This window comes from Rhipicephalus microplus, chromosome X (assembly GCF_043290135.1).
Source record: "Rhipicephalus microplus isolate Deutch F79 chromosome X, USDA_Rmic, whole genome shotgun sequence".
In the NCBI taxonomy this organism is placed as follows: Eukaryota; Metazoa; Arthropoda; class Arachnida; order Ixodida; family Ixodidae; genus Rhipicephalus; species Rhipicephalus microplus.
Window position 1 is genome coordinate 424,321,969 of NC_134710.1, and position 26,959 is coordinate 424,348,927.

At 46.1% G+C, this 26,959-nt stretch overlaps 1 protein-coding gene across 13 annotated transcripts in view; it reads left to right on the top strand.

The window, feature by feature from the left end:
- LOC142776538 (activating signal cointegrator 1-like) overlaps positions 1–26,959 on the top strand; it is a 135,410-nt gene that overhangs the window by 44,017 nt on the left and 64,434 nt on the right. For 8 of the 13 annotated variants that reach the window (XR_012887619.1, XM_075880378.1, XM_075880373.1 and 5 more), the window contains 2 exons: positions 12,677–12,780; positions 18,733–18,829. Coding sequence is in view for 12 of the 13 variants with exons in the window: in XM_075880378.1 (XP_075736493.1) it covers positions 12,677–12,780; positions 18,733–18,829 (201 nt within the window). In the remaining variant the exon portion in view is untranslated. Of the gene's footprint in view, positions 1–8,884; positions 8,929–12,676; positions 12,781–18,732; positions 18,830–21,329; positions 21,610–26,959 lie in introns of those variants that run through there. The other 5 variants (XM_075880380.1, XM_075880374.1, XM_075880382.1 and 2 more) reach the window with 5 other exon arrangements.

Below are 26,959 nucleotides of genomic sequence, written 5' to 3' on the forward strand. Positions count from 1 at the left end.
CAATTTCTCCGCCATCTTTCAGGAGGTTTATAGTTACTTTATCCTCACCAGCAACTTTGCCTCTTTGCATTCCTTCTAGGGCTTTCCTTACCTCCCCTGTCGTTACTGGTAGGATGTCGAATTCCTCTTGTTCATTTTTGTTTCTCACGTTATTATCCTGGTTCTTTTGGCTTTTGTGCATCTCTCTGTAGAACTCCTCCGCTATCTCGACTATCCTATCTATATTGGTTATGACAATGCCTTCCTTGTTCCTCAATGCATACATCCGATTTTTGCCTATGCACAAGTCTGCCTTCGCAGGTTTTAGGCTTCTGCAGCTTTTCACAGCTTGCTCAACTTTTCCATGTTATACATCCTGATGTCGGCTACCTTATGTCTATTGATTAACTTAGAAATTTGCACTAGCTCTATTTTTTGGTTGCATTGGAGGCTTTCATTGTTTGTCGTCTCTTAAAGGGGCCCTGCAACACTTTTTGAGCATGGTCAGAAAATGCTGCCGATCGATAGTAGAGGCTACTGCACGCCAAATATTATAGCGCAGCAGCGGCCTGGAATTCACAATAAATTATTCAAGTCACCTAAAAATCGCTCTCTTTTCTCTCAACAAATCTCGCAGTAAGCCCAAAAATCACTCGTAGTAAGCCCTTCTATCAGCCGTTCGCTGATTTGAACATGGCACGCTCGGTCGTTACCGAGATCGCCGCGAAAGCCCGTCACTTGTCCACGCGTGCGCGGGTGATCACACTGAAAAAAACCAAGTACTCAAAGAAAAAAAGTGCTCAATGCAAGACCAGGAGGCGCGCGTGACATTTTTTGTTTGCCCCGCCCATCCCTCCCTGATTAGCTTCCAGCACTTTTGTCGGAACGAGAGAAGAGAGAAGGCGATTGCAGCGTGTGACAAATCTTTGTAACTCTGCTCGTATTGGAGGGATTCTTAAAATTTTTGCGGTGTTGAATTTGTCTGGCAATACGCTTTTTCAGTGAATTAATTCCACGGTTACTTAAAGAAGTGTTTCAGGGCCCCTTTAATAAGATTTTTCGTCTCCTGTGATAGTTTGCCAGTTTCCTGTCTTGTGACTGTACGTCCAATTTCAAGTGCACACTTTTTGACGATACTAGTAAAATTATGTTCATTGTGTCAATGCTAACGCCGGTTATCTCGCTTAGTGCCTCGAATCGATTCTGAAGTGAAACTCTGAATTCCTGTATTTTCCCTCTCACCGCCAGTTCATTATTTGGCTTCTTGCGTATCAGTTTTTGTCTTTGATATATTAAATCTAGGTGAATACGAGCTCTTACCATTCTATGGTCACTGCATCTGACCTTCTCAACTACTTCTATATCGTGTAGATGTTCGACTCTATTTACAGAAAATTGTACCAGCTACGAGGCTTCTCTACTTACTCGTTTCGGGCTTGGCCTACAGTCCACATGCTCTAAGCTTTGCTCACCCCAGAATGCAGGCCTCGTGGCTCTCATCCCAACTGAACAACATTCTTGAAAACCAACCACACTCACAAAAAACCACTTGTAAGAAGAAAAAAAAAAACATAACGTGCAGACAAGTTAAAACACTCCTCAACAACTGATCTCCTCACTCTTAAACAAAGCACACCGTCGACGCTAGCAATGAAAGTCCCCCTAGGCCTACTCTACCCTGGCTCAAACAAAAGCTCGTACCGAATCGCGAAAACTATCGTCCGATGCTCCAAGAGCTCCACATTTGGCAGCCAGTGTAGGGTCTCGAAATGGCGAGCGCCACATTTTGGATTGTGCGAACACAGTTGACCCTGTTGGACCAAACCAAACAACACACATTTATTTACCTCCTTTTTGATCAATGATATTGTTAGCCGAATTATTATACATCAATTGTGATCCACATGCTAAACAACTTTACACAATATTACATAACATTCAACAACGTAACAAACACAAGAACAGACTTAAGGCAGCCTCACCTTCGCTCGACTTACCAAGAGGGCCCCTGGCGCGCACCCCGCAGTGTTGCGCACCGGAGACCCACCACTAGAGACAACTGTTCACGCCAACCACCACCCACCAAAGAGGCTCGCTCATCTCTCCCGTGCTACCACCAAGGCTTGCCACTAGGCGGCACTGTTGGTGCTACCGTTCTAACTATGATGATAGTGGTGGTGATAACGCTCACGAGCACTACACCACCGCCCGCTCAATAATTGCGACCTCTGACTGTGGCTTTGGCACGGAACACATGCATCACGAGGTGCAAACAACTTTACATGGAGTGTCAGCACTCCCACAAGTTTGGTTGGCTCATGACAAATATCCTCTTTTTCTTTGCAATATGTGCGATACACTATACTGCCCCTATTTGAATACTTCGAAAATTCAAATAATTTAAATTAGAATATGTTAACATTCATTCTAACGCTTGAAGTGTTAGAATATTTGCACAAGCCTACCATTATCCCAAGTACTGTGATCTTGAGCTAGTCACACCGTACTCATTTTTATTGTCACCGCAAGACTGTGGCTTCTAGTTCATGTGAAGAAAGTGTCGGCAAAAGGGCACGGCGAAAGGCCTACGGAAAACATGCCTGAACCAGCAATACTGTTTTTGCAGATCTTTCCGTGGATTTTCGCCGATTCGCCTTCGATAACCAGTGTCGATGCTCTGCTTTCCTTCGTGGGCTATCAGCATACGCACAATACGTATGCACAACATGGGTGGATCACCTGTCGAGGGTAGTGACGTCACTGATGGACAAGCTACAAAAGGATGAACGCAACAGAGGCACCTTCACAGGGCACGGCGAAAGGCCTACAGAAAACATGCCTAAAGCAGCGATACTGTTTTTGCAGATCTTGTTGAGGATTTTCGCTGATTCAACTTCGATAACCAGCGCCGATGCTCTGCTTTCCTTCGTGGGCTATCAGCGTACGCACAACATGGGTGGATTACCTGTCGAGGGGAGTGACGTCATCGGTGAACAAACTACAAAAGGATGTACGCAACAGAGGCACCTTCACAGGGCGCGGTTAATGGCCTACGGAAATCATGCCTAAATCAGCTATACTGTTTTTGCAGGTTCGTAACCATTACAATACTGCATGCCTACGAACTGAAAACGGATTTTTGTTAGTACTGCCGTGCTCGGCTACTTGTGTTGCTAGTATTATTGATTGTTGGTCTATGGTCTTGATGCTCTTGACATCAGGTGATATCGAGGAAAATCCCGGACCAAGCACAGCACAGATACTAGAAAAAAAAATCTTAGAAAATCAGGCCGCATCCGATGCTAAGCTAGATGCTATGCAGCAGGACATTTCGGATTTGACTGCTCAAAGCGACATACTGGCTGGTTGCCTTGAAGTCATTGAAGAAATGAGCAAACGAATCAGTAGCCTGGAATCACTTGTTTGCCAGCAAGCAGACAAATTGACTGAATGAGAGAACAGGAGCAGGAGAAATAATTTGTTGGTCTTCGGCATTCCAGGAAGATGCTATGGCAAAGTAGTGAAACAGAAAGAGCTAACGGAGCGAAAGTAAAGCTGATATACGATAAGCTTAAAGTAAATGATAACTTCTATGAATGGGATGACAGGAAGAACATGCACTGCCCATTTAAACGAAGACAAGATACAGTGCCGCACAAAGATAATCCGGATAACTGTGCCCTGAGCATTTCAGAGGCAGCGGGATCATTAGTCGGAATGCGCGGGAAGCGAGTTCTACCGTCACAATCGTAGCTCAGACTGCTTTCACTAAACGCAAGGAGCATCGTTAACAAATTATCAGAGCTCTAATATTTGTTACTTTCATAGGCCACATGTAGTTATAATAACTGAAACTTGGTTAAATAATACTATCAGAGACAGTTGCATTGTTTATCTTGGTTATGGGATCTTCAGGTGAGACAGATTGCGAGGAGGTGGTGTTGGAGTGGTGATTAAAAATAAAATAGTCGCAATAAAGATAAATTTTACCTTATCAGAAATTGTCTAGTGTAATAATAATTATGCTAAGACAGTGTATGTAATTGGAGCAGTGTACAGAATGCTTTACACTCCACCTGAGTTCTTGGAAGAATTAAACATGTTTTTATGCTATAATGTATATTAAAATACAAGGCTAATAATGGCTGGCGACTTCAACCTGCCTCACATTAATTTGGAGAAACTTTGCAAGGGAACTGTTAAGACTTCTAGTCCTGATACGTTAATTTACGTCATGCTTGGCCATAACTTGAGTGAAATTGTAAAGGCTTATACAAGAGTTACTCTTACGCCGCAGTCATTGTTGGACTTGGTTTTCGTCTCTAGTAAAGTGTACGATTATGATATAACACTTGAAGATGGTATATCTGACCACAGATTGATTTCTATAAATGTGATGTGGGGCCCAGTGTCCGAACAAGACCCTATGAGTATGTTTATGCTAAAGATTATAGCCACGCAGATGATGCAGCTATCTTTGATTATTTGGAGCTTTCGCTTGATTCTTTTCAGATTGCGTCAGAGACGGAATGAATCGAAACTTTGTGGAAACGTTTTAAAGAAATAGTACAGAACTGTATAGACAAATTTATACCCACACGAAAAAAAAAAGAACAAAACAGTGCAGCCCATGGATAAATAGAAGCATCATTCATATGAAACGCAAGACAAAAAGACTGCGAAAAAGAAAGGCGGCGGCCACTGAAATTTTGATAATTAAGAGAAACATCAAAACAGAGCAGAGGCAAGCTGAAGACACTTATTTCACTAAAACGTTCACCAGCTTTCTGCAGAATTGTCCACGACAATTTTGGATTTTTTTCCAGTATAAGGGTGAGAGAATTGAGCAGATATTAGATGGAATGGAAATCGTACAAGAGGAGGGTGAAATTGCCAACAGGTTCAATCACTATTTCCAGTCAGTGTTCATAAAAACCGAAGACGATACCGAAGAGTATCAATTACCTTCTCTGCTGTCACGCATAGAGGAAGAAATGTGCATAACTCGTGAAGGAATATTTAACATGCTATTATTGTTAGACACAAAGAAAACTGCCGGACCTGACGGTATACCGACTACTTTTTTGCGACGGTATGCAGAGTGGCTGTCTTATTATCTCACTCTACCGTTTCAAAAGTCTTTAAAATGTTACTCGTTGCCCCAAGACTGGCACAGTGCCATAGTAGTTCCAATATTTAAAAGTGGGTACCAATTGTTATTCAACAACAACTATATTGCCCCGCTGCGGTGGTCTAGTGGCTAAGGTACTCGGCTGCTGACCCGCAGGTCGCGGGTTCGAATCCCGGCGGCTGCTGCTGCAATTCCGATGGAGGCGGAAATGTTTTAGTCCCGTGTGTTCAGATTTGGGTGCACGTTAAAGAACCCCAGGTGATCGAAATTTCCGGAGCCCTCCACTACGGTGTCTCTCATAATCATAAGGTGGTTTTGGCTCGTTGAACCCCACATATCAATCAGTCAACAACTATAGACCTGTATCTCTGGCATCTGTGTGCTGTTAAATGGTTGAGTGCGTAATGTCAAAGCATGTAAGGCAGTTTCTAGAGGACAATAATATATTATGCCCTTTCCAGCATGGCTTCAGATCTGGTCTTTCTACTGTTACGAAACTTGGTCAAACAATTCATGACTTCACTACTTCTCTGGATGCATGTCAACAAGCTGATGTCTTATGTATGGATTGCGCAAAGGCGTTGGATAAAGCATCTCACGATAAACTTCTTTCTAAACTTCGCAGCCTAGGAGTCTGTACGCAGTTGCTTGAATGGATTCGTGCTTACTTATCACATCGCCAACAAGCTGTTAAATATAAAAGTAGTGTATCGAACAATTTAGAAGTTTATTCAGGAGTACCACAAAAATCCATGCTAGAGCTTCTCCTGTTCCTGATATATATAAATGACATAGCTTGAGTTATTGAACCATCAGTAAAAACTAAACTGTTCGCTGATGGCTGTCTTATTTATTGCCAAGTTACATCTACAGACGACCAACTTAAAATCGACGCTGTCTTCAATCGCTAGGTGAGTGGTGCGAAAAATTGGGGATTGAAATTAATAACAAGAAGACGGCCTACACACACATTACGTAAAAGAAAATTCCGCGTTTGTGTGAATATTAGAGGACAGGCTTCTCAATAGGGCGGCTAGCTTTAAATACTTGGGTGTAATAATTACAGACAATTTAAGCTGGAATCAACACGTGGACAACATCTGTTTGTCAGCATATAAAAAATTACATTTTTTGGGGAACAAAATACCTCGGAAAGGCGAAATAAAGTTTTAACAGCATTATTCTTGAAGCACAGATTTTGACAACTTTCTTTTGCTTGTTCGGTAAAAGTGGACCTAGGACAGCTAGAGCTGTAATTGTTTTTGCACAATGTAGCTTAATGTGCACAAAAACAATGCTGGAAGCCTATTAGTAATGGGCAGCTTCATTTTTTTATTTTAATATAAAAATTTCTGTATTTGGTTACATGCAATGAGCTGTGCTGTAATGCAATGCAATGAACTGTGCTGTTATTCGAGAAGTACTCGTTCAATTTTCGATTAGCTTGCTGCGTTGCACTCCTTAGACTTTCTAGCATTCATTTATATGTCAATGGCCATGTGATTCTAAGTACATACATTTTTACAGTTAAAAATCTTAGAATTATATGTTTTCTTCATTTTCTCAAAATGGCAATTTTGCACACCCTGCATGAAAATTACTGCAATAGATCGGAAAATATTACAGATAGCAGAATATTTTTTTTTGGAGCATGAAGCTATATGTTTGGAGCACACAACATAGGAAGCAGATTTTGATTCATCTTGATGCAAATTTTTTAAACTAGTCTTTTGTGTGACCACACAATGGCCACATTCAGAGCTGTGAAGTTTAGTGTACTGTAGAGTTAGAAATAATGCCCCAATCTAAAAAGTGCTTCCTATGTTGTATGTCTTATGCTTTCTACTGTCAATCCCTATGTCATTTATAAATTTTTGATGGGTGGTTATTTTTCCATTGTGGTAAGAACAATAGAAATTGTTATCTTGATTATTTAAATAACTAATGAAGCTACAGAAAAAATCGCTACATTTTTAGAATCAGGAGAACAAACTAAGTAAGCATGCCAACTTTTGTCACATTTGGTTCATAAAATAATCACCCATGTCCCCCCTTAAGATCCACCAGGCAATGCATTGTAGTGATACTAATAAGCGGCAGCTAAGGCAATCTAGCCTTGCTACTTTCAGCGCAGAAAAAAAATTAATAAAAGCCAGTCTCGTGGTCAACTAAACTGTGTGCCTACGGAAAAAATATTGTGCTTCGCTGCAACACAGTGATGACGTGCGGGCAGCACATTGCATGTCTGTCGCACTTTCAGCGCGTCGTGAATTACCCATTTTTTTCTGGGATTGTAAGGAAATTAATAAAAGACAGTTTGGCATAACTTGTGGTGTATGCGAACTTCCGATTTCTAGTTGCACCAGCAACTTGCGCGCTTGTTCTGCTAGCGGAGTTCTCGCCTGCAATGCCTACTTCGAAAAGCAAGTTTGAAAGCTTCAACGATCATGTTTTCCAGCCAAAGTACATCACAAATCTTGTCACACTGGTCATTATTGACTTCTTTATTTTACCGAAAAGAACGGGCGCATGGTTGCATGATGACGTGCTGACGCAGCGAGATACTGGCGACATGCTGCCGGCGTGTTGCTATTGTGTTGCAGCGAAGATGTCTTGTTTTCCGCTGGTGCGCATTTCAGTTGATCAAAACAGTGTCCTCTTTTTTATTCACCGATGACAGCCGCAAGGCCCACCGTCCTCCTGTGTTTGCGACAAAATTTAGACCAGATATTGCTGGAAAATCTATTACTTTAAGCCGCAAACTAACCTGCAGAGCAAACAACTAGCCCAGATTACTTAGAATAATTCCAGGTACCTCGCATCCAACTTACTTGCACCTTTATTAATTCGAAAACCCGTTGATTTCAAAGATTTTTCGTAGCCCCAGTGACTTCGAATTAAGGAGGTTTTACTGTATATAAACAGCTTGACAAATGGCCTCTGCGAACAGCTCATCACTTCGCTGTGCAACCAATACGAACCCGCACAGATTTGTTTCGTTTTTCTTTTTTTCGTGATGCCGTTAACTTGTGGAATAGTTTGCCAGAGGAAGCTGTGCAAACAAATGATGTAAATGATTTTTTGGTATTTTTAGACAGGTATTGTATCAATTATAATTTTGCTTGTTAGTTGGGCATCGTTATATGTTTGTGCCTGGGGTTATTCATTGTGCTTTTCCTGTAACAACCTTCAAGTCAAGAGAGGGTTAACAGTATGAATAAATAAATAAGCAAATACTAGGGTTTATGCTGCATGGGCTGTACGCAATATTAGGAATTCGATGTGCTTACCCAAGCAGTTAGAGTATAACATATGCGCAGTGGCACTAAACGCTAATGGGAAACTCTGTGTACTTTCATCTAAAACTGTGTATTTTTAGAACATTGCAAGAAGATTCGTTAACCTGCACCAAATCATTGCTAAGGTGAGTGATCGAGGCTATATTCTTAGCAATTATGATTTTGGAAGATTCATGCAGTACTTGCTTAAATTTTTCCCAAAAGGCTTTTGCAATCAGTGACATAAATGAATAGGTCGCCATTGTTCTCACACACGCGTGGCTACTTTCTCTGCCCTCAGTTGCAGGGGCATAGCCAGAGAATAACACACAGGACACATGCGCCCTCCCCCCTCAGCCCCCAACTCCCCTCCCTCCAATTTTTTTTCACCATAGCACAGAGAGCGAAAAATGACCATTTCAAGGGGGTGCTTAAATCTTACTTTAAGTACCGCTCACAATGTGTAAAAATTAAGGATTCATTTTCTTCTCTCCAGGTAATAACCACAGGGGTTCCGCAAGGTAGCATTCTAGGACTGCTGCTTTTTAACCTATACATAAATGACATTGTCAAGGTCAGTGACAAACCTAAATACATAATATACACGTATGACACCAGCATTTTCTTTACAGGTAACGACATGACTGCCATGATCACACTTATAAACACTACGTTAGAAAGCTTAAACACATGGAGTAAATGAAATTAATTACTCATTAATGCAACAAAAACAAAAGCTGTAGTTTTTCATTCGCAGAGACAGATTTCCTTAGGCAATAGATTACGTATAGGTAGTGCGGCTGTTGAAATTGTAGGAACCGTTAAAACTTTAGGAGTACTTTTTAATTGCACAATGTCGTGGGATCCTCAGATTAATAATATAATTACCAACCTATCAAAATGTGTGGGCATACTTGCACGAATGCATTATTTTCTTCCAGTTTCTATTAAACGAACACTTTATAACAGCTTGTTTTTGTCGCATGTAAATTATTGTCTTTTGGTATGGGCAAGTACGACAGCAACCAACATAAGTAAAATATACAGACTACAAAAAAAAAAAAGCGATCAGGTTTATAGCAAATGTCAACTACTATGCACACACAGATGAACTGTTTCAGCACTATATTATTGTCCTAATTCACAAACTTTATGGGTATTCCCTAGCAATAAGATATAAGCAATCTCTTTTTCATAACAATCGTGCCTTCTTAGATATCTTTGTTCTGGAAACGCATGCTATTCCGTACCCTACTCGTCACCAACAACACTGGAACCTTCCATTCTGTAGAAAAAATTTTGGGCAACAAATGTTGTGTTTTAGTGTTCCTTTGTTATTAAATAAATTACTGGAGGCAAAACTAATTCTTGAGAAATGCAGTGCACGTGACATTAGGGAAGTGCTTTTATCGTGAAAATCGAGAAAATGGTGGTCCAGGCATTCATGGAACTGTCTATATATAAATATATATATGTATATATATATGTGTATATGTATATATATATGTGTATATGTATATATATATGTGTGTATATGTATCTACATATATGTGTGTATATCTATGTGTATGTGTGTACACGCAATTTCTATGCATAGCATTGTTGTCATATATATAGTATTTTGTATTCTGTCATATTTTGCATTGTACTTCAGAATTTGTGCTGAAAGAAATTACTTACACATATTAGTCTCTGTACATAGCATTACTGTACGTGCATCTTCAGACTTGTACTGCGCCAAACATCTCATGGCCCATGTTCATTGCCTATATGTTCATGGCCTATGTTTCTTCACCCATGTCCGCATTGCTTGCCATGTATTAGGGAGGCTCGGGTTCTCCTCAAGTGACAAAACGTCACTTTTCTCCTGAGCCTGCCCTCATCCTTGGGATGAAATAAAATAGAATTGAATTGAATTGCTCCTCCCAAAATAAAAGAGGTGCCCCCCTCCACCCTCCCAGAAAGTCTGTCTACGCACCTGCTGCAGCCGCTGCACAGCTAACACAGCCGTAGATTAAAGACAATAAAGCTATGAAATGACACGGAGATTTAGGGCTCTCTTGTCGTTTACTTATGGCCACGATAGCTTTCGCACTTTCAGTTGCAATATTCAGTTGGCCTCTTGCGAAGCTTTGACACGCTCGTTCGTGGATTCGTGCATTGCACTCTGAGTCCACCGCAAGGGTCGCCTGAGTATCATATTTACCTTTCTACAACCTGCCTCTGCATATAACTGGCACCCACAATCGCAAACTGCGTAAGTAAAAAAAAAAAAAAAACTACCTGCATATTGACGCAATGTCACCTTCCTTGCATTGTTGTGCAGCCGTGCCCTGAAGCACCGAAATTTTCTTTTAACCCGCACTGTGTCTTTAGCTCCAATTTTCGTGCATATTTTGATTGCGTTATGTGTGAGAAAATACATTCACTCGTTGTGCGGCCAGGTAAGTCTCAGTTAACGAGAGTTGAATGCGTGCGCTTGCTGGGACGAAAGGGCGAGTCATAATCATCAGCCCTTGAGGCTCACTCACACCGAACGCGGGGCAGCCAAAGCGGCAAAGCGGAAAGTGGCGAAAATATTTTCTTCAGGCGACAAAAGCGGGAGCAAAACAACGTGGAAAGGGCGATCGCTCTCAGAGCAATTTTTTGCCCCCTGCCGAGGCAGGCCGTTGTGCCGCAGCCAATTAGAATGCCACGCAGAGGAGGGTGCGGTGGTGGTGCGGTTTCAGCTTTGGGAGAAGCATTGCCACCTCATAGCGACACATGCGCAAAATCGTCAAATGCCGGCCTCTTCTGCCGTGCAATGAGCCAAAGGTGACGGGCGGGCGGAGCAGAAGCACGCTCTCGCCGCTTCGAAAAGCCCACTTGCGCACTTTGCCGCCCCGCCTTTGGTGTGAACTAGCCTTTACCAAATTTTGTTGTCTATAGATGAAATATCGCTACAACGATATTAACGATATTAATCGTTGTAGCGATATTAAATATCGCTACAACAATTATAACGGGTGGGAGGTTCACCACTGGTGGCGCGAATGCTTCAATCGCTGGGACTTGCAGGGTTGGATCACATGATCTTGCCTAGCTCTGGCGAAGGAAAGCTGGCAAATAGATGCATTGTTTTTAACGGCGAGTTGCGGTGTTTTCATTTTTGAACAGCGTTGTATTGCTCTGACTTCATCTGTGCGGATTTCTGCAGGCTGCAAGTTGCAGTAAACATTACCGGCGGCGTGCCACAGTGTGCTACGTACATGATGCTACTGTTGCGGCTGCAGGCAGTGGCACTGTCATCGCTCTCTTTTTTGTTGTGGTTGTTATTTTTTGCCCATGGGGTTTAATTGAGCACAGACCATGAATGTACAGATGAAAGCAGAACGTTTCAGTTTCAGCATGGGAGCTTCATACGCGATGAAAAATGAATGTGCAAACAGTTGAATTATGTATATTTTAAAATGGGACGAAACCTTCTTTCTTGCACGAAACCTTCTTTCTTGCACTACACATGTGCCGCTCTAATCTTCGGTAAAGCTTATTTCTCTCGCCACGGTAACTTTTATCGTGGTCTGCCCCACCACCATCCTCCTCCCCGGGCGTCCGTTCCCATGTGTGTACCACCCGACCATGTGAGCTTCCATCTGCCAGTGGCAGTTTCTGGGAGTTGCTGACCAAGCCTGTGCCCTCCCTTCTCCACCTTTCCCAAATTTTTCATGGTATATAGCATACAAAATAGCGGTCGCCCACACCCCGGCCCCCAGTTCTAAGGTGGTGCCCCTTTGAAAAAAATTTCTGCCTGCGCGCCTGCTCAGTTGGCTTTTTCCTTGTTAGTTTTCCCAACTTTTTGCCTATTTTCTGTCTTTTCAGCTTGTAAACCATGCTCAACAGTATACGAACAAGGCCTTGGTAATGAATCTCGTTTCTAAGGCAATGCTTCTGATTTAGGTCTCCCTTGTTTGATTACTGTTGTCATAATCTCTGGAAAGACACTAAATGAGTCGTGCTGGAGCAGTTAACATAATGGGAAACATTGTAGAAGATAGAATTACTAGTATTCTGCGACAAACAAGTCAGCTCTCCTCTATAACTTCAACTGTACACTAAATATCTGAAGGATGTTGACAGAGTGCTGCATAAAGCTACAGATAAGGTTATATTAGCTTGAAAACATTTTTCAAAACAAATTCAAAATGATTTTTTAGAGTCTGTTTCAAACAGAGTGAGAAAGTACCGTCTGGAAGTGTTTTCTCCTAAATTTTGTAATCTCTTGTATATATTTTTTTCTCCACTTCTATAGCAGAGACCGAAGAACTGAAATTTCCGGACGAGTACCCAACGAACTGCCTCTTAGGATGTGTCAATCTTGTTGATTGCCTGCCCCAGGACACCTACCGTGAACAGGTGCCCCTCTTTGTCTCATGAGAGTTCCAGTTATTTCTAGTGCTACAGTGACCTGCGGTTTTTACTTCATGCTAACATCGGATGTGATAAGCTTCACTTATGGCAACAAAGAAAGGGCACTGGTATAGTTGTATGTCATGGAGCAGCAAAGCAAGCTGCTGAGGCATAGATCGGAAGAGTTTGTGTATGAGCTGATTTGAATTGTTTTTTTAACTGCTGCTTTAAGGGAGGACACTCCACCTAAAAAAATTTTTTTGGTTGTGGGTGAATTTTGATCAAACTTCCAAACCTTATGTATTTTGACATGTTGATTTCAAATATGCAATTACTTTTTCTGTGCAACATGTACTTTTCAAAATATTGAGAAAAACTTGTTTTTTGAATTGCCTAATTTGGAGGTGAGTTTTCTCTTGTATGCTGGTAGTGATCAAAGACAGTGGCATATAAAAATGATGTTGTATAGTCAGAGCTTGCTGTGCTGCAAGAATGAATGCTCTGGACTAATTTGGGCCAAAGTTATAGCATGTCAAACTTTTGTAAGCAAAATGCTTTGGTAACACCTTGGAGAAATTATTACTTTTTGAAAACATTTCTCATGTTACTCGTTCAAATTTCATGCCTACTGCTCTCCCCATTGGCCCCCTTTTTCTAACAAAACAAGAATCACTGTGATAGAAAAAGTACCACCAGAGATATCCAAAACTACATCATGATAAAAAGGGCAGTTTTGAGAAAACTAGAAAAAACATTTCAGGACAAGTTAGAAATAATTATGGAAAGTTGTTGAACACTGCAGTGATCGAGGATGATATACGGGTTCAGTCAGCCAAGAATAGTATTTTACAACACTCTCGAATAAAATTAGGGCATCGGAAAATTTATTTGTAAAATTAAATAATAGCTTCAAAAAATTAATTTTTTAAATGTTCGTTAACATGTATTTATGTACTACCGTATTTACTCCAAAATGGGTCGGGCAGGAGAATAGGTCGATCCCTACTTAGTGTTCTACAAGCGAAAAAAAAATTCGAATTAAGGTCAATAAATGCTTTTTTTTAACTTAGAATGAAATGTAGCACACCTTTATTTACACAACTTAGCGCCTTATCGCTGCCGGGGCCATCATCATCATGTCAGACTCAGATGCACAAGATGATCTCATCGGAGGCTTCACAAGCATCCGCGACTTCTCAAACGACGTCATCCTTGCTGCCGCCGCTGCTGATTGCTGAGTCGCGAAAGGCACGAAGCTGACATTGGCCTGCAAACAGACGGTCCCGCTGCTTTTGGCAACCCCTAATCGTCTCATTTACACAGAACTCGCGCTGCACGGCACATTTCTGCTCGAGTCCTTGGTAAAAAGTTTCACTTGGTACTTGAAGTCACTTGTGTAGCTCTACCGACGTGACATCATTGTGACCGCGCGCAACCGAATGGTGGTGGTGGTTAAAAGAAGGCGTCTGATTTTGATTTCTGCAGCCCGGTGGGGAGCACGGCGCACCGCCTAAGCAAACGCGAACCGTCATGCCGGTCGTACGATAAACAAAGCGCAAGGCTGCGAGGCCTCAGGCCAGTAGTGCGGCTGAGCGCCGGTAGGCAGCCTAGGGACTAGGGACTTCATGGCCAATACTTTAGGAAATTGTGGGTTTCATTGCTAGCACGGCAGAGCAGCTGCGTTTTGTGGGGGCGATACATGGCCGTTGCATGAATAACTACTTTTTTAATTACTTAAGTAGTCAGAAAGGAAAACTAGGGTCTTTATTTCAAATTTCATGGTATATAACACGAGTATTCAGCAGGAACCGCTCGAAGAACAGCAGGCGCGACAATTGAATGCCATAAGCTCGGCATTTTCGGTTGGTTCAGTCGTGAATGTAGGGCGAGATTTTTTGGTCACGAATATAAGTCGATAGCTGGTTGTGAACAACATTTTCAAAAAAAAAAAAAAAGGTCGACCTATATACAAATAATTACGGTTTTGATACTGCTCTCGTCAAGTCACCACCTTTCTCACAAAGAAAGAATTATCGAGACTACTTCATTAGAACCAGAGATATTGTTGCTCCAATATTTCACCATCGGAAATTCCACTTCAGCGCATCACGAGTCGCATCACGAGTCGCATCACGAGTCGTGATGCGACTCGTGATGCGATCAAGCGCATCACGAGTCGGCCTCCGAAGATTCGTCGTCAGCGTGGTCTCGGAGAGTTTCCATCAGTGCACAATCTGACATCCTCTCGGTGTTGACGACACGGTTGTCCGAAATTAGGGAAAGTCACAGTTTCGCCACAAAGGCGAAGCAATGAAGGCAATAGCAACAACTTGGAATGTAACGCTGAGAATGGCAAGCAGATCGAAACATGCAGGGCACTGCTTGCAACCAATGACGAACGAAAACATACCCAGGACGAGAGCAAACGAACAATGTTTATCGCCCGACACTTAACGTGCTGTTTAAATAAAGACTAGGCACAAAATGTAATCACAGGTACACATATGAGTGCGAAGTAACAAGTGCCCCAGTTTTTACTTCACTGTGTTTGAAAAGTGGACTCTTTTCACAAACGGCGCCTGTCCAGTAAGCGAAGCTATCGTTGTGCACCCGGCAACTAAATCAAAGTCGAAGGTGTGCGATTCATCCATCGAAGAACCAAACCAGCTTGGGTACAAGCTTCTACCCCCCCCCCCTACTTGCAGGGCAAAGTACGTGTGGGAGATAAGCGCGCATCTACGCATCGTGTAAGCTGGGGGCCTAGCGCAGACTTTTTTTCTTAAGTTTTCATGTGAAAACTTGTAGCTTTGCCGCAATGGCGAAGCAATGAACGCAATAGCAACAAATTGGAAGGTCACGTACCCCGCGTTTCTCATGCACAAATAACACACGAAATGCACTTACAGGTACAGATGACGGCAAACAAGCATTTCAGTTGTTACTTCGCTGTGTCTGTAAAGTGTGCCCTTTTCACAAATGGAGACTGTGCAACGATTACAGTGGCCTTTGTGCGCCCGATAACTACAACAGAATTGTTCTAGTGAAAGCTTAAGGCCAGCCAATACGTTCGATTGTGTCCATCACGAGATAAGAGGGCGCGTTAGCGTCCATCTTGCTCTCTCTCCGTGGGTCAAAGTACACATGGAAGATGAGAGTGCATGTGCTGCTTCGTTACGATGTGACGACCCACACTCATTGCGCCAATTTGGCTGTAAACACGGTAGTTCTCCCCGAGATGCCCGTCACCAGCAGTAAGTGGTATAAATAAATAGCTTGCCGCTTGAACGTTGAAGGAGGTGCTCCCTTGTGGGTCAGTGGTTCACGCCTCGCACTCACAATTCAGAGGTCCCACATTCGATTCTGGCACCGCAATCTTTTTCTGAATTATTTTTCTTTCTTGTGTTTTCATATATATAAATATGCATACATATACGGTGAGTGACAGCGACGCTGGCGGCAAAATCCAGCTGAGAGTGTTCGTATAATTGCTATCTCAATAAAACAAATACATGTACAGTCAATTCCACCTATATCAAACTCTTATATATCGAAATATTGGCTATATCGAACTGTAGAAAAATCCCCTTGATCGTCCCATGCAAAAGTATAGGACTGGTGTACCCGTATATCGAACTCTCGCACAGCGGGATATCCGCTATATCAAACGCCGCACCGCGTCGAAGCCCAGAAAGTGCATTTTCTTTACCAAATATTGATCAATTTTAGTCCGCATTCTAACAAGTTCCGATCCTTTTTCGTGTGTAGGCGACGAAAAGAACGGGTGTTGTCCCATCGCGCTAATCTGGTTCGTCGCGCAGCACTTTCTACATCTGTACGTTTGATGCACGATCTGCAGGTTTTAGCGCACGGACATAATGTTTTCCAAAAGACCGATTGCGGAGGGCACCGAAATGAGAATGGGAAGTGACTCCGCGATCTCAGTGCAATGATTGCATGTGGTTTGCATTCCCTTCCTTGTTAGCGCACAATGGCATGCAAGCCTGAAAAGCATGGCCTTCAAGATGTGCTACCTTGTCACGTATTTTTAGGGTTTTCGGTTTCAAAACACGTGTCTCGGAGGCTACACTTTTTTTTTATCTTTTCGCATCAAGGCTATTAAAAGCAGCGGCTGCCAGCTACTAAGCCATAGTGACATCGATAACGCCAACATGTCGACGGTGAGAACTTGGACCAACTCCGCGTTGCGTCTTTCGCGCTTTGTGGTCTTGTGCACTTCTCGCCTCGTTCCTGATAAATCCTCGTTCGGGAGTTTAACTGAACGTTAACCCACACGTAGCGATAAAAATTATGGCTGGCGCTTGGAGCGACGTCAAGTAAAACACTGTTGTAAACCTTCCTTGCGGGCCAGGTGATGACTTTGGGTGCGTCATGACTTCTAACAACGGCGTACGGTGCTTAGTGAATTCTGTGACTTATCAGCATTCCGGACACCATCTCGGACAGTAGCGATTTCATTGGTACAGATGACGATGTTGCTGTTTCTGACTGCATTGATGCTGAGATTTTGGCTGCCGTTGCCGGTGCTTCGGAAGTGTACTCGCACGTGTATGATGAATATGCAAACGCCTTCGCTTCTACCGCTAACCAAGCTTTTGCTGCGCTACGAAGCTTGCATTGGCGTTCTGCGTCAGCGAACGTTGTGGCCGAAGGAGCAAAGTTCGCTTATTTGAAAAGCTTCAATGATATTAAGGATGACTGGAACTTGACAGCGCGCAAGAAGCAAGACAAGTTTACGGACTAAATAAACTGCAGTAACCTACAGTTCGCACCTTGTTTTTGAGCGAATCGTTATCTTAGCTCTTCTAACCATTTCCGAAACTTGAAATTCTTCAGTTTAGGCCTTAAATATGCATATTTTGTATTGCGAATTCTCGATATATCGAACTATTTGGCGATCTCCTTCGACTTCGATATATCCGGGATCAACTGTACTAATACGGTGAATGATGGCAGCGGCGGCAAAAAATCAGCTGAGACTGTTTGTATAGTCGCTATCACAATAATAATACAAAAAAGCAAAGCTTATTGTCATCGGGGGCCACACCATGCGCGTGCAATAAAACTTTGCACATGCGCACGGCGTCGAAAATGAAGGGCGAACGACACGGACACAGATACCTTGGAAAACTGTTTGGTAAAGCGCCCTTCGTATGCAGCGTAGCCCCATATACGTGATGCTACCTAAAAACGGGGCACTGCCAACGTGCAAAAGTAGTTTTCTTTTTTTTTTTTTTTCAATTTTGGCTAGAGCGGGGTACACCCGCGTGTGCGGCCGCCGCGGCGAAAACGGTGGCATTGTAGGCTTGTGCGGTGCAGACCCGCCTGCCCGTCTAGCGGTCGCTCTCACTTGGTGCGCCGTGCACGCCGCCACAGCTTAGCGCTTTGGCAGCGACTGGCCAGTTGCGGAAAGTGCATGCTCGTACCAAAATTCCAGAATGCGGAGAAATATTCCTAGATTGTCCGTGGGGAAAATCCGTTATATCAAGGTTGTCTCCCGCGGTTACTTTGTTACATAGAGGTAACAAATACATGTGCTTCTATGGAGCAAGGCGGGGAATAGAAAAACTTCGTTACATCGAGGAATTCACTATACGAAGGTTCGTTATAACCAGGTTCAACTGTATAATTTTTTTCACCTGTACCCTGCCGCGGTGGTCTAGTGGCTAAGGCACTCTGTTGCTGGCCCACAGGTCGCGGGATCAAGTTTTGGTTGCAGTGGCTACATTGCAGATTAAAGAATACCAGTTGGTTGAAATATCTGAAGCTCTCCACTACGGTGTCTCGTAATAATATGGCGGTTTTGGAACGTTAGACCCCTCATATCTATCGATCTATCGTTTCATCTGCCAGTCTTCTTTGCAGCTTTTGCCTTGAAACATGCTAAACCAACACATCCAGCTATCCGATCTAACCTTACTTTTTCTTTTTGTTTTTCAGTATCCATTTGGAGAATGCATTTCCCCTTTTGTCTTCATATGTGAGAGACCTCAAGGGCTGAAAACAAAGCTCCCTATGAAAGGACAACACAAAATTTGTAAGTGTACAAGTTGTGAGCTGTTAAAACAGTTACCGAATAATGCGGAATATAGGTCGAAGCAGAATATAGGTCGACCCACTTACCTTGACCAGCAAAAAAAGAAAAACCCGGAATCGCTCACTGATTCACTTTATTCAGTCCTCAAAGCTGTTGGAGCTCTCCTCCGAGGACGACTGCTTTGCGCTAGCCGCCTCCCATAACATGTCGTTCTCGGTGCCGTCGAGAGCATTGCTAATGCAGCACTTCTCACATGCGTGCACCACCATTTCTTCAGGCAGAGACCTCCTTTCCTCGGACACCCCAACCACAAACTGTTGTGAGAGGTGTCTTGCGCAGCCGGCCTGTTGGGGTTCGTGTGTTGTATAACGCACGCACACGGTCTTTAAAAGGCTTGTTAAGGACGGCGTCGAGCGGTTGCAGTGTTGACTTCACCCCTCCCAGAATGACGACAAGATCTGTCTTTCTGTTGTGAAGTCTCTCCATCACTGATATCGTCGTATTCCCGCGAAATGCATCTAACACGAGCATGTTCCCATGCTGCAGGAAGGCTCTGGGCCACCGGTTCCACACTGTGGGGCTCCACTCGCGCATTAGGGCATCCATGTACCTCTTTTCGTTTACGCGGATGACGACATTCCACAGGAAGGCCTCCTTTGGCAGCATTTTCCGTTTCCGTGTAAAGATGATGAACGGGGGCAACCATTTGCCGTCGGCTGTGCAGGTAACCGTAACAGTGAAGCGCGAATGCTCCCACTTCACCGTAATGGTCGACAAAAGCTTCACTTGCTTTGCCCCCCGTTCACAGACTGCAGACTGACCTGGATGATGGCATGTCGAACCACATTGACATTTCGTCGGCGTTGCAGATCTGGCCTAACATATAGCCATGCTGCCACCGGAGACTATTCTTGTAGAGTTGAAACTCTATCAGCTTGTCCTCATACATTTCGGGAAGCTTCTGGCAGATTGACCTGCGCCGTCTAAAGGCAAATCCTTTGCGTCGCATAAAGCGGCGGACTCAATAAATGGACCCCTTGAAATCCTCCCTAGGCAGACTGGCTTCACGAGCGAGCTCGATGGCTTTTGTGCAGATAAGCTCTGCATTCACTGGCAGGGACCTGGCACGGTACTTGCGGACGAAATTTGCCACTTTGTACTCGAGTTCCGGTTGCGTAGCTCGGCGGCGGTGAAACGATGTCTTCCACGCGTTACATACCGACAGTTTGGATTTTTGGTTGTGCCAGTACCTGACCTTTTTCTCCAACACTCTAAACTGCCGCTGCCCCTCCATGTTGCATTGGTTCTCACGAATTCAGTAACTTTTGTCTTAAACGCGGTGGTGAACTGTTGCCGTGTCCCAGTATTCATAGCTGGTCAAAGAGCAAGGTCGCCACTCGCTAGAAACACTGAATGAACAAGAAAAGAAAAATGGTGTTGGCAGAGAACATGTTGTGTGTCGGCCCATGAAGGCGATGTGGATGCTGATGCCCAAGAAATATGCGACGCTCCCTGTTGCCAGATCACTCGGTTTATGCCAAGGGCCGGTATATAGGTCGAGAAGTGACCATTTAGTGACATTTTTGAAAAAAAAAAAAAAAAAAAATATCGACCAATATTTTGCATTACACAGTAAATAAAGCAACTGTTTTATTTTTGGTGTGTACTAGGTTGATTCAAACTACTGTTATAAACAGATAAAGGGACACTTAGTTCGAAATTTTGCTGCTTAAAGCGCCCGTGGGATTGATTTCTATGTACATGCATATACCAGCTACCCGAATATGAACAGTCTCAGTAGCTTGGAAGAGAATTTATGTGAACATTTCAGTGCACATGCACTATACATCATGCCTCGCGACGTTGACAGTGCCTTAGGTTTCTTGAAAACGCGACGTCATTGCTGCAGCCACGTTCCAAGCTGGCACAGCCAGGAATGGTAACGTCAGTCTCCGTATCCCTTTTGGTGTGCTTGTGCCAACAGACTAATATTTGGTGACTGCCCTAAAGTTAACGCGTGCCCTGAACGTATCGAAGGCCTCCAGAAAATCATTGCTACAAAATGACATGAACAGTAGCGATAACGCAGCATATGCAGCAGAAGAACGATTGTGAGCATATGTCAAGCCATGCTGAAGTGTGTCACTGTTCTGTGTGCTCATGTCGCCGAGTTCGTTTACTATGTTGCACACCCTAGGCTAGGTGATGTTAGTTGGACAGCTTGTCGTTGTCAGAGCTCTTGCAAAGAACTGATTAGTAATAAAAAGGCTGTAAATATTATCTTTTGTGCTGAAACAATCAATGTGCTCTGTTATGGGTAATGGGCTCTTGGCAATACATAAAAAAACTTGATCAAAATTGTCCTTTCAGTGCCTCTGTAATGATAAGGCAAAAAAAAGTGTTACACTATAGAGCTTTAGGAAAGAAGTGTACATTGAAGTGAGTGAGTAAAAACTTTATTGAACATGTCCGGCGTCATTGAGCGGGGTGGGGCTACAAGCACCCCGGCCTAGGTGACGGCCTCGAGTCCTTGGACCCGGGCGGCATCCTGGGCTTGCCGGACGGCCCACAGTTGATCGGCAAGGTCGTGGCTGAGCAGAGCCGCCTCCCATCGCGCCTCGCGGTTGGAGACTGCCATGTCTACCGGGTTCGTAGGGGACTGCTGCGCGTTACCGGTACACTTCCACAGCATGTGCTGCAGCGTCGCCCTGGCTCCGCACACCTTACACGCGTCGGACGTATAAATGCCTGGGTAGCAGAGGCGAAGGATCACCGGATTCGGGTACGTGTGTGTCTGTAGTTGTCTCTAGGCAACCTGCTGTTTCTTGTTTAGTTTGGCGTGGGGTGGTGGATATTTGCATCTGTTCAGTCTGTAGTGTTGCGTGATGTCTCTGAAAGTGGTCATGCGATCCCCCCACGTCCATTCCCGCATTGCTGTCGAAGTGTGCGAGACATCGGGACTGTCGGCAGGTGTCGCAGCTCGGCGTGTAAGTCCTCGAGCCGCGGCGTGGGCTGTCGCGTTGCCCGCAAACGGAGGGTCCGTGTGGGCGGGGGTCCATACGAGGAAACTGTCGTTTTTGCGGCAGATGTTGCGTTCGTGAATTAGGAGAATGCGGGCCGCTTCGCGGGAGATCCGGCCGCTGGCGTAGTTGCGTATCGCCGCCTGCGAGTCGCCTATTATCACCTCGGCGTCCGTGGTAGCTATCGCGAGGGCTATGGCAGCTTCTTCGGCCGCCTCCGTCTCTTCCGTGCCTATCGTCGCACTCGTGACGCAAGTTTCTACTTGATCCGTGATCGCGACCGCGAAGCCGCGGTGGCAGTCGTAACGGGCCGCGTCCACGTAAACTGTGTCTTTGCTATTACCGAATTTCTTTTCAAGGTCTTGGGCGCGCCTGTTGCGCCGACCGATGTGATGTGTCCGATGCATGTTCTTAGGCAACGGCAGAACGACGATGCGCTCGCGAATACGTCTGGGTATCCCGACCTTTTCGCCGCGCTGCGTATGGTAGTTGATACCCAGTGTCTCGAGGATGTGTCGACCAGTTCTGGTCTTCGCCAGACGTTCGTACTGAGCGATGTTGTGTGCTTTGATTATCTCATCTAGAGTATTGTGCAACCCCAGCTCGAGAAATTTTTCCGTGCTGGTATTGGCCGGTAATCCGATTGCGCGTTTGTACGCCTTGCGGATGAGACAATCTAGTTTGGTGCGTTCAGTCGCCTGCCACTTGAGGTAGGAGGCGACGTACGTTATATGGTTCATAGCGAAAGCATGTACCAGGCGAATGGTATTGCTTTCCTTCATTCCGCTATGCCGATTTGTTATTCGTTTCAGCAACCGGATTGTTTCATTGACCGCGCCCTCTAGTCGGCGAACGGTTTCGCCGTTGTGGCCGTTGGCGGACAGGCGCAAGCCCAGTACCCTAATGGTGTTAACTTGTGGGATGACAGCGCCGTCTGATGTGCGTACATTAATTTCTCTATATGCGCACTCGAATGCGGAATCGGCGTTCTTGGGTTTACGGCCCCTGCGCGATGGTTTATAGAGCAGGAGCTTCGATTTAGCGGCGGAACATTCGAGGCCAGTGTCGCGAAGGTAGTCCTGCACCACGTCGACGGCTTCCTGCAGCGTTTGCTCTACGTGGCCGTCATTTCCCTCGGCAACCCAGAGGGTGATATCATTTGCGTACAAGCTATGGTGGAGGCCTTCTATCGCAGCGAGTTTTCGTGGTAATCCGACAAGCACGAGGTTAAAGAGCATGAGCGAGATTATGGAGCCCTGCGGCGTGCCCGTACAATCCATGTATATGTCCTGCGATTCTAGTCCGCCGATCACTAATCGGGCCCGGCGGCCCGTAAGAAAATCCCGTACGTAGTGGTACGTTCTCTCGCCCAGTCCCAACGCTCGTATACTTTCAAGTATCGCAGCATGGCTAACGTTGTCGAACGCCTTTTTGAGGTCGAGCCCGAGTATCGCTTTGGTGGATCGTGTGGGATTGTCTACGATATCGTGCTTGAGTTGAAAACATAACGTCCTGCGTGGAAAGGTTACGACGGAATCCCAGCATCGTGTGTGGGAGCATGTTTCGGTCTTCGAGGTAGTTGATAAGGCGAGCGAGAACCACATGTTCCATGACCTTACCAACGCAGGACGTCGGGGATATCGGTCGAAGGTTGTCAATCTGTACTCGTTTGCCCGGTTTGGGGATCATAATTATGCGCGCCGTTTTCCACGAGTTCGGTATAGCGCCCGCATTCCAGCACTCGTTCATGTAAGCCGTCAGTTGTTCTATCGACTCATCGTCCAAGTTACGTAGCGCTTTGTTGGTTATGCCGTCCGGGCCTGGCGCCGACTTTGTGTTGAGCCTGTGCAGCACCGCCCTCACCTCTGCAACGCTGAAGTCCTCGTCTAGCTCCGCGTTACCCTCACCCTCCCAGGCGTATGCCGAGTGCGCGAGGGGGCTACGTGACTGAAAGTAACGGCTTCGCACGTCATCTAGAAAGTCCGCGTGGGTGCCTTTGTAGTCGTGCAGCAACTTGTTAAGCTTATGTGCGTGCGATGTTTTTGTCTCCTCTGGATCCAAGAGGTGCCGGAGGAGATGCCACGTCTTGGCCCGTCCCAGCTAGTTCTCCATCCCCTTGCAGATCTCTTCCCATTGCGTTTTGCATACCTGTAACGCGTGCTCTTCCATGTCCCTGCTTAGCCGTGCTATGCGTCTGCGCAGCGCTCGATTGTGGTGTTGACGCTTCCACCTGTCTTGCAGGCTGCGCTTGGCTTCCCACATGTGTAGGAGTTTGCTGTCTACCACTTCGAGCTGTGCTTCTGGCGGAACCTCCCGCGTCGCCGTTTCTAAATCCCCCTTGAGCGTCGCAGTCCAGCTATCTATATCCTCAATAGCCGCACTGCCACGATTCTGTTCTTTCCGGACTTTGCGAAACGCGTCCCAATCCACCAGCCGGTGGTTCTTGCCCTTGGTACCTTCCCGATGAACGCGGTTGTGAGGTTCAGCGTCGACCTGGATTTCGATCACTGAGTGATCGCTACCCAGGTCCTCCTGTGAATTGTGCCATCGCGCGCTAGCAACGTTCTTGGTAAATGTGAGGTTGGGTGAGGTGTCTGCACATCCGCTGTTGCCCCTGCGCGTAGGCGCGGAAGGGTCTGTGATGAGCTCGAGGCCCTCATTCTGCGCATCGTCCCAAAGGCGCTTACCTTTTGGCGTTTCGTAGCCGTACCCCCACGCCGCGTGGGGCGCGTTGAAGTCGCCCGCGATGAGCAAGGGCCCGTCGGCAGCTGCCTCTCGCGCCTCTCGCAGTAACATGCTAAAGCGGTGTCTGGCTTTGGGTCTGCTATACACGTTCAGCACAAACAGGCCGGGGCCACGCCCTTTCGTCGGGATGAGCTCTATGAATACATGCGGTATGCTAACGTTCATAAGTTCGCGTTGCGCCACGGTGAGGTTGCGTCGCACCAGCGTTGCAGCGGCCGGTGGGGCTCCCGCGGTCACAGCTTCGTCTATAGATTTGTACCCCGCCAGCTTGACCGGGTCATTGGTTTCCTGCAATAGTATTACGTCCGGTCGTCGCCGGCTACGTAAGAATTGTTGGAGAAGCCCCCGTTTCCTCCTGTACCCCCTGCAGTTCCACTGCCAGATAGTGAACGTGTTCCGTGTGTTATGCTCTTGTGGGCGTTGTGTTTGTGTGGTTTCGTGTCGAGCCATGGTGACTGTACGTGTTATGGTTTGCCATCCGGCTGATCCTGCGCCTCTTCGTCGGGTAACGGCCTAAAGTACGGTTTCCCAGTCGTTCGTACTGGGCGACCCACTGCGCCTGGAAGTCGCATTTCGATATTGTCTATGCGCGTTTGCAGCGTCGCGACCATTTTTGTGAGCTGAGATATTGCAATGCTCAACTGTTCGGTTTGTGCGGTTTGCTGAGCGATTGCGTTGTTAAGTTGCGCGGTTTGCTGCGCGTGTTGGGTCATCATCGCGTCTACCTTGTCGTCGAGTCTATCGACTCGTTCGCGGAGTTTCTCCTCGCGTTTCTGCGATTTGACGTCGAAATGTTCCGGGTCAAGTGCCTTACGTTTGGTGGGTGCGGGGTGCGCGTCTTGAGCCTCCATGACTTCCTCTGCTCTCTCGGCTGTACTAGCAGCCGCGTCGGCTGCGACGGGTTCAATTGGAGGAGGAGGAGGAAAGGGAACTGTCGGGACCTCCCCCTTCAACGTGGCAATTTCGTTTCTTAACCTTGCATTTTCCTGCTTTAGTTCTTGGATTATTTATTCGAATTGATCCAATCGTTTCTGCACTAGACTTTCTGGGTCGCTGTTGCGTTTGTAAGCAGAGCTGCCGCGTCTGTCTACATCTGGGTTTCTATCAATGACAGTCTCGGTTCGCGTTAGCGGTGCGCTGGGCGCGCGTCCGGAGGCGACGTCCATCCACCTCAATTTATGGGGGTCAACCTCTCCTCCGCCTTTGGCGGCAGCTGTGTGGTTGGCTCGGGCCGTCGACGTGCTGCGAGGCTTCGCTGAACGGGGTCGGGAGACGCTGCGAGAGCGGGCTCGAGAACGAGTACGGGAGCGAGTGCGGCTTCGCGCGCGGGTCTCCCTCAAGGCCGATAGACTGTTGCCGCGACGTCGTCTCGGTGCGTGGCGTCGTCCGTAGCCCTCCTCCCCGTCGTTGATGGTGCTGCTACTGCTGTAGGCGGCCTCAGCCTCCTCGCGCATTCTGCGTTCCCACTGTCGGCTCTTGACTAGGTAGGGTGTCTTGTACTTAGCTTTGCACTTGCGGTCTCCGGTGAGGTGACCCTTTCCGCACAGTTGGCACACCGGCTCGCACCGATGATCGTCGGGCGGGTTACCGCATTCGCACCCACGGTACTTCTTGTCGTTCGGGTTGGGGCACACGTCGGCCCTGTGTCCCAGACGACCACACTCGTAGCACATATCGATATGTTTCTTGTAAAGAGTGCACCTTATCACCATCCCGCCGTAGTTCACGTAACGAGGCACGTAGTAGTTGTCGAAAAGGATGATCACGTTGGTCGTGTTTCCCATGCGCTTGGCATGCAGGACGTTCGGGTTGCGGTGGTTAACCAGACTTCTCACGACGTCCGCCGGCTTTTCGTCTAGCGATATGCCCCTGATGAGGCCTTTGGACGTGTTCTCCGGAGCCGCTTTGTAGGCACTCGCTCCGAACTCACGGTCGCCAATTCGCAGCTTGCAAATGCCTCCATATCGTCTAGCGCAATCTTCTGACGGCGTGCTTACCACAATAACGTTTTGTCGCTCATTGAGACAGACGCTGTCCTCCTCGGCTACCTCGCGCCCCACCCCTGCAGCGTTGCGTATCCAGCAGTGGACGCGGTCCTTCTGGTAGTGGGATACGTTGAAGCCATCTCGGGGTCGCACGATGATCTTGTAGTCATCCGTCGGCAGGTTGGGCATTCGGCTCGTCATGGTGATCTTCCGCACGTACTGCGTCGCTTTCTGTATAAACGCCGCCTTCTCGGTAGACGCTGGCGTTGCTTGCTGGTTCTTCGCCGGGTCGGCGTCTCCACCCGCCTTCTTGGTGTTTCGTTTGATCTCGCACCACCCCTGCTCTTTTCCGAACTCCGTCGGCGATATCTCCTCCCCTT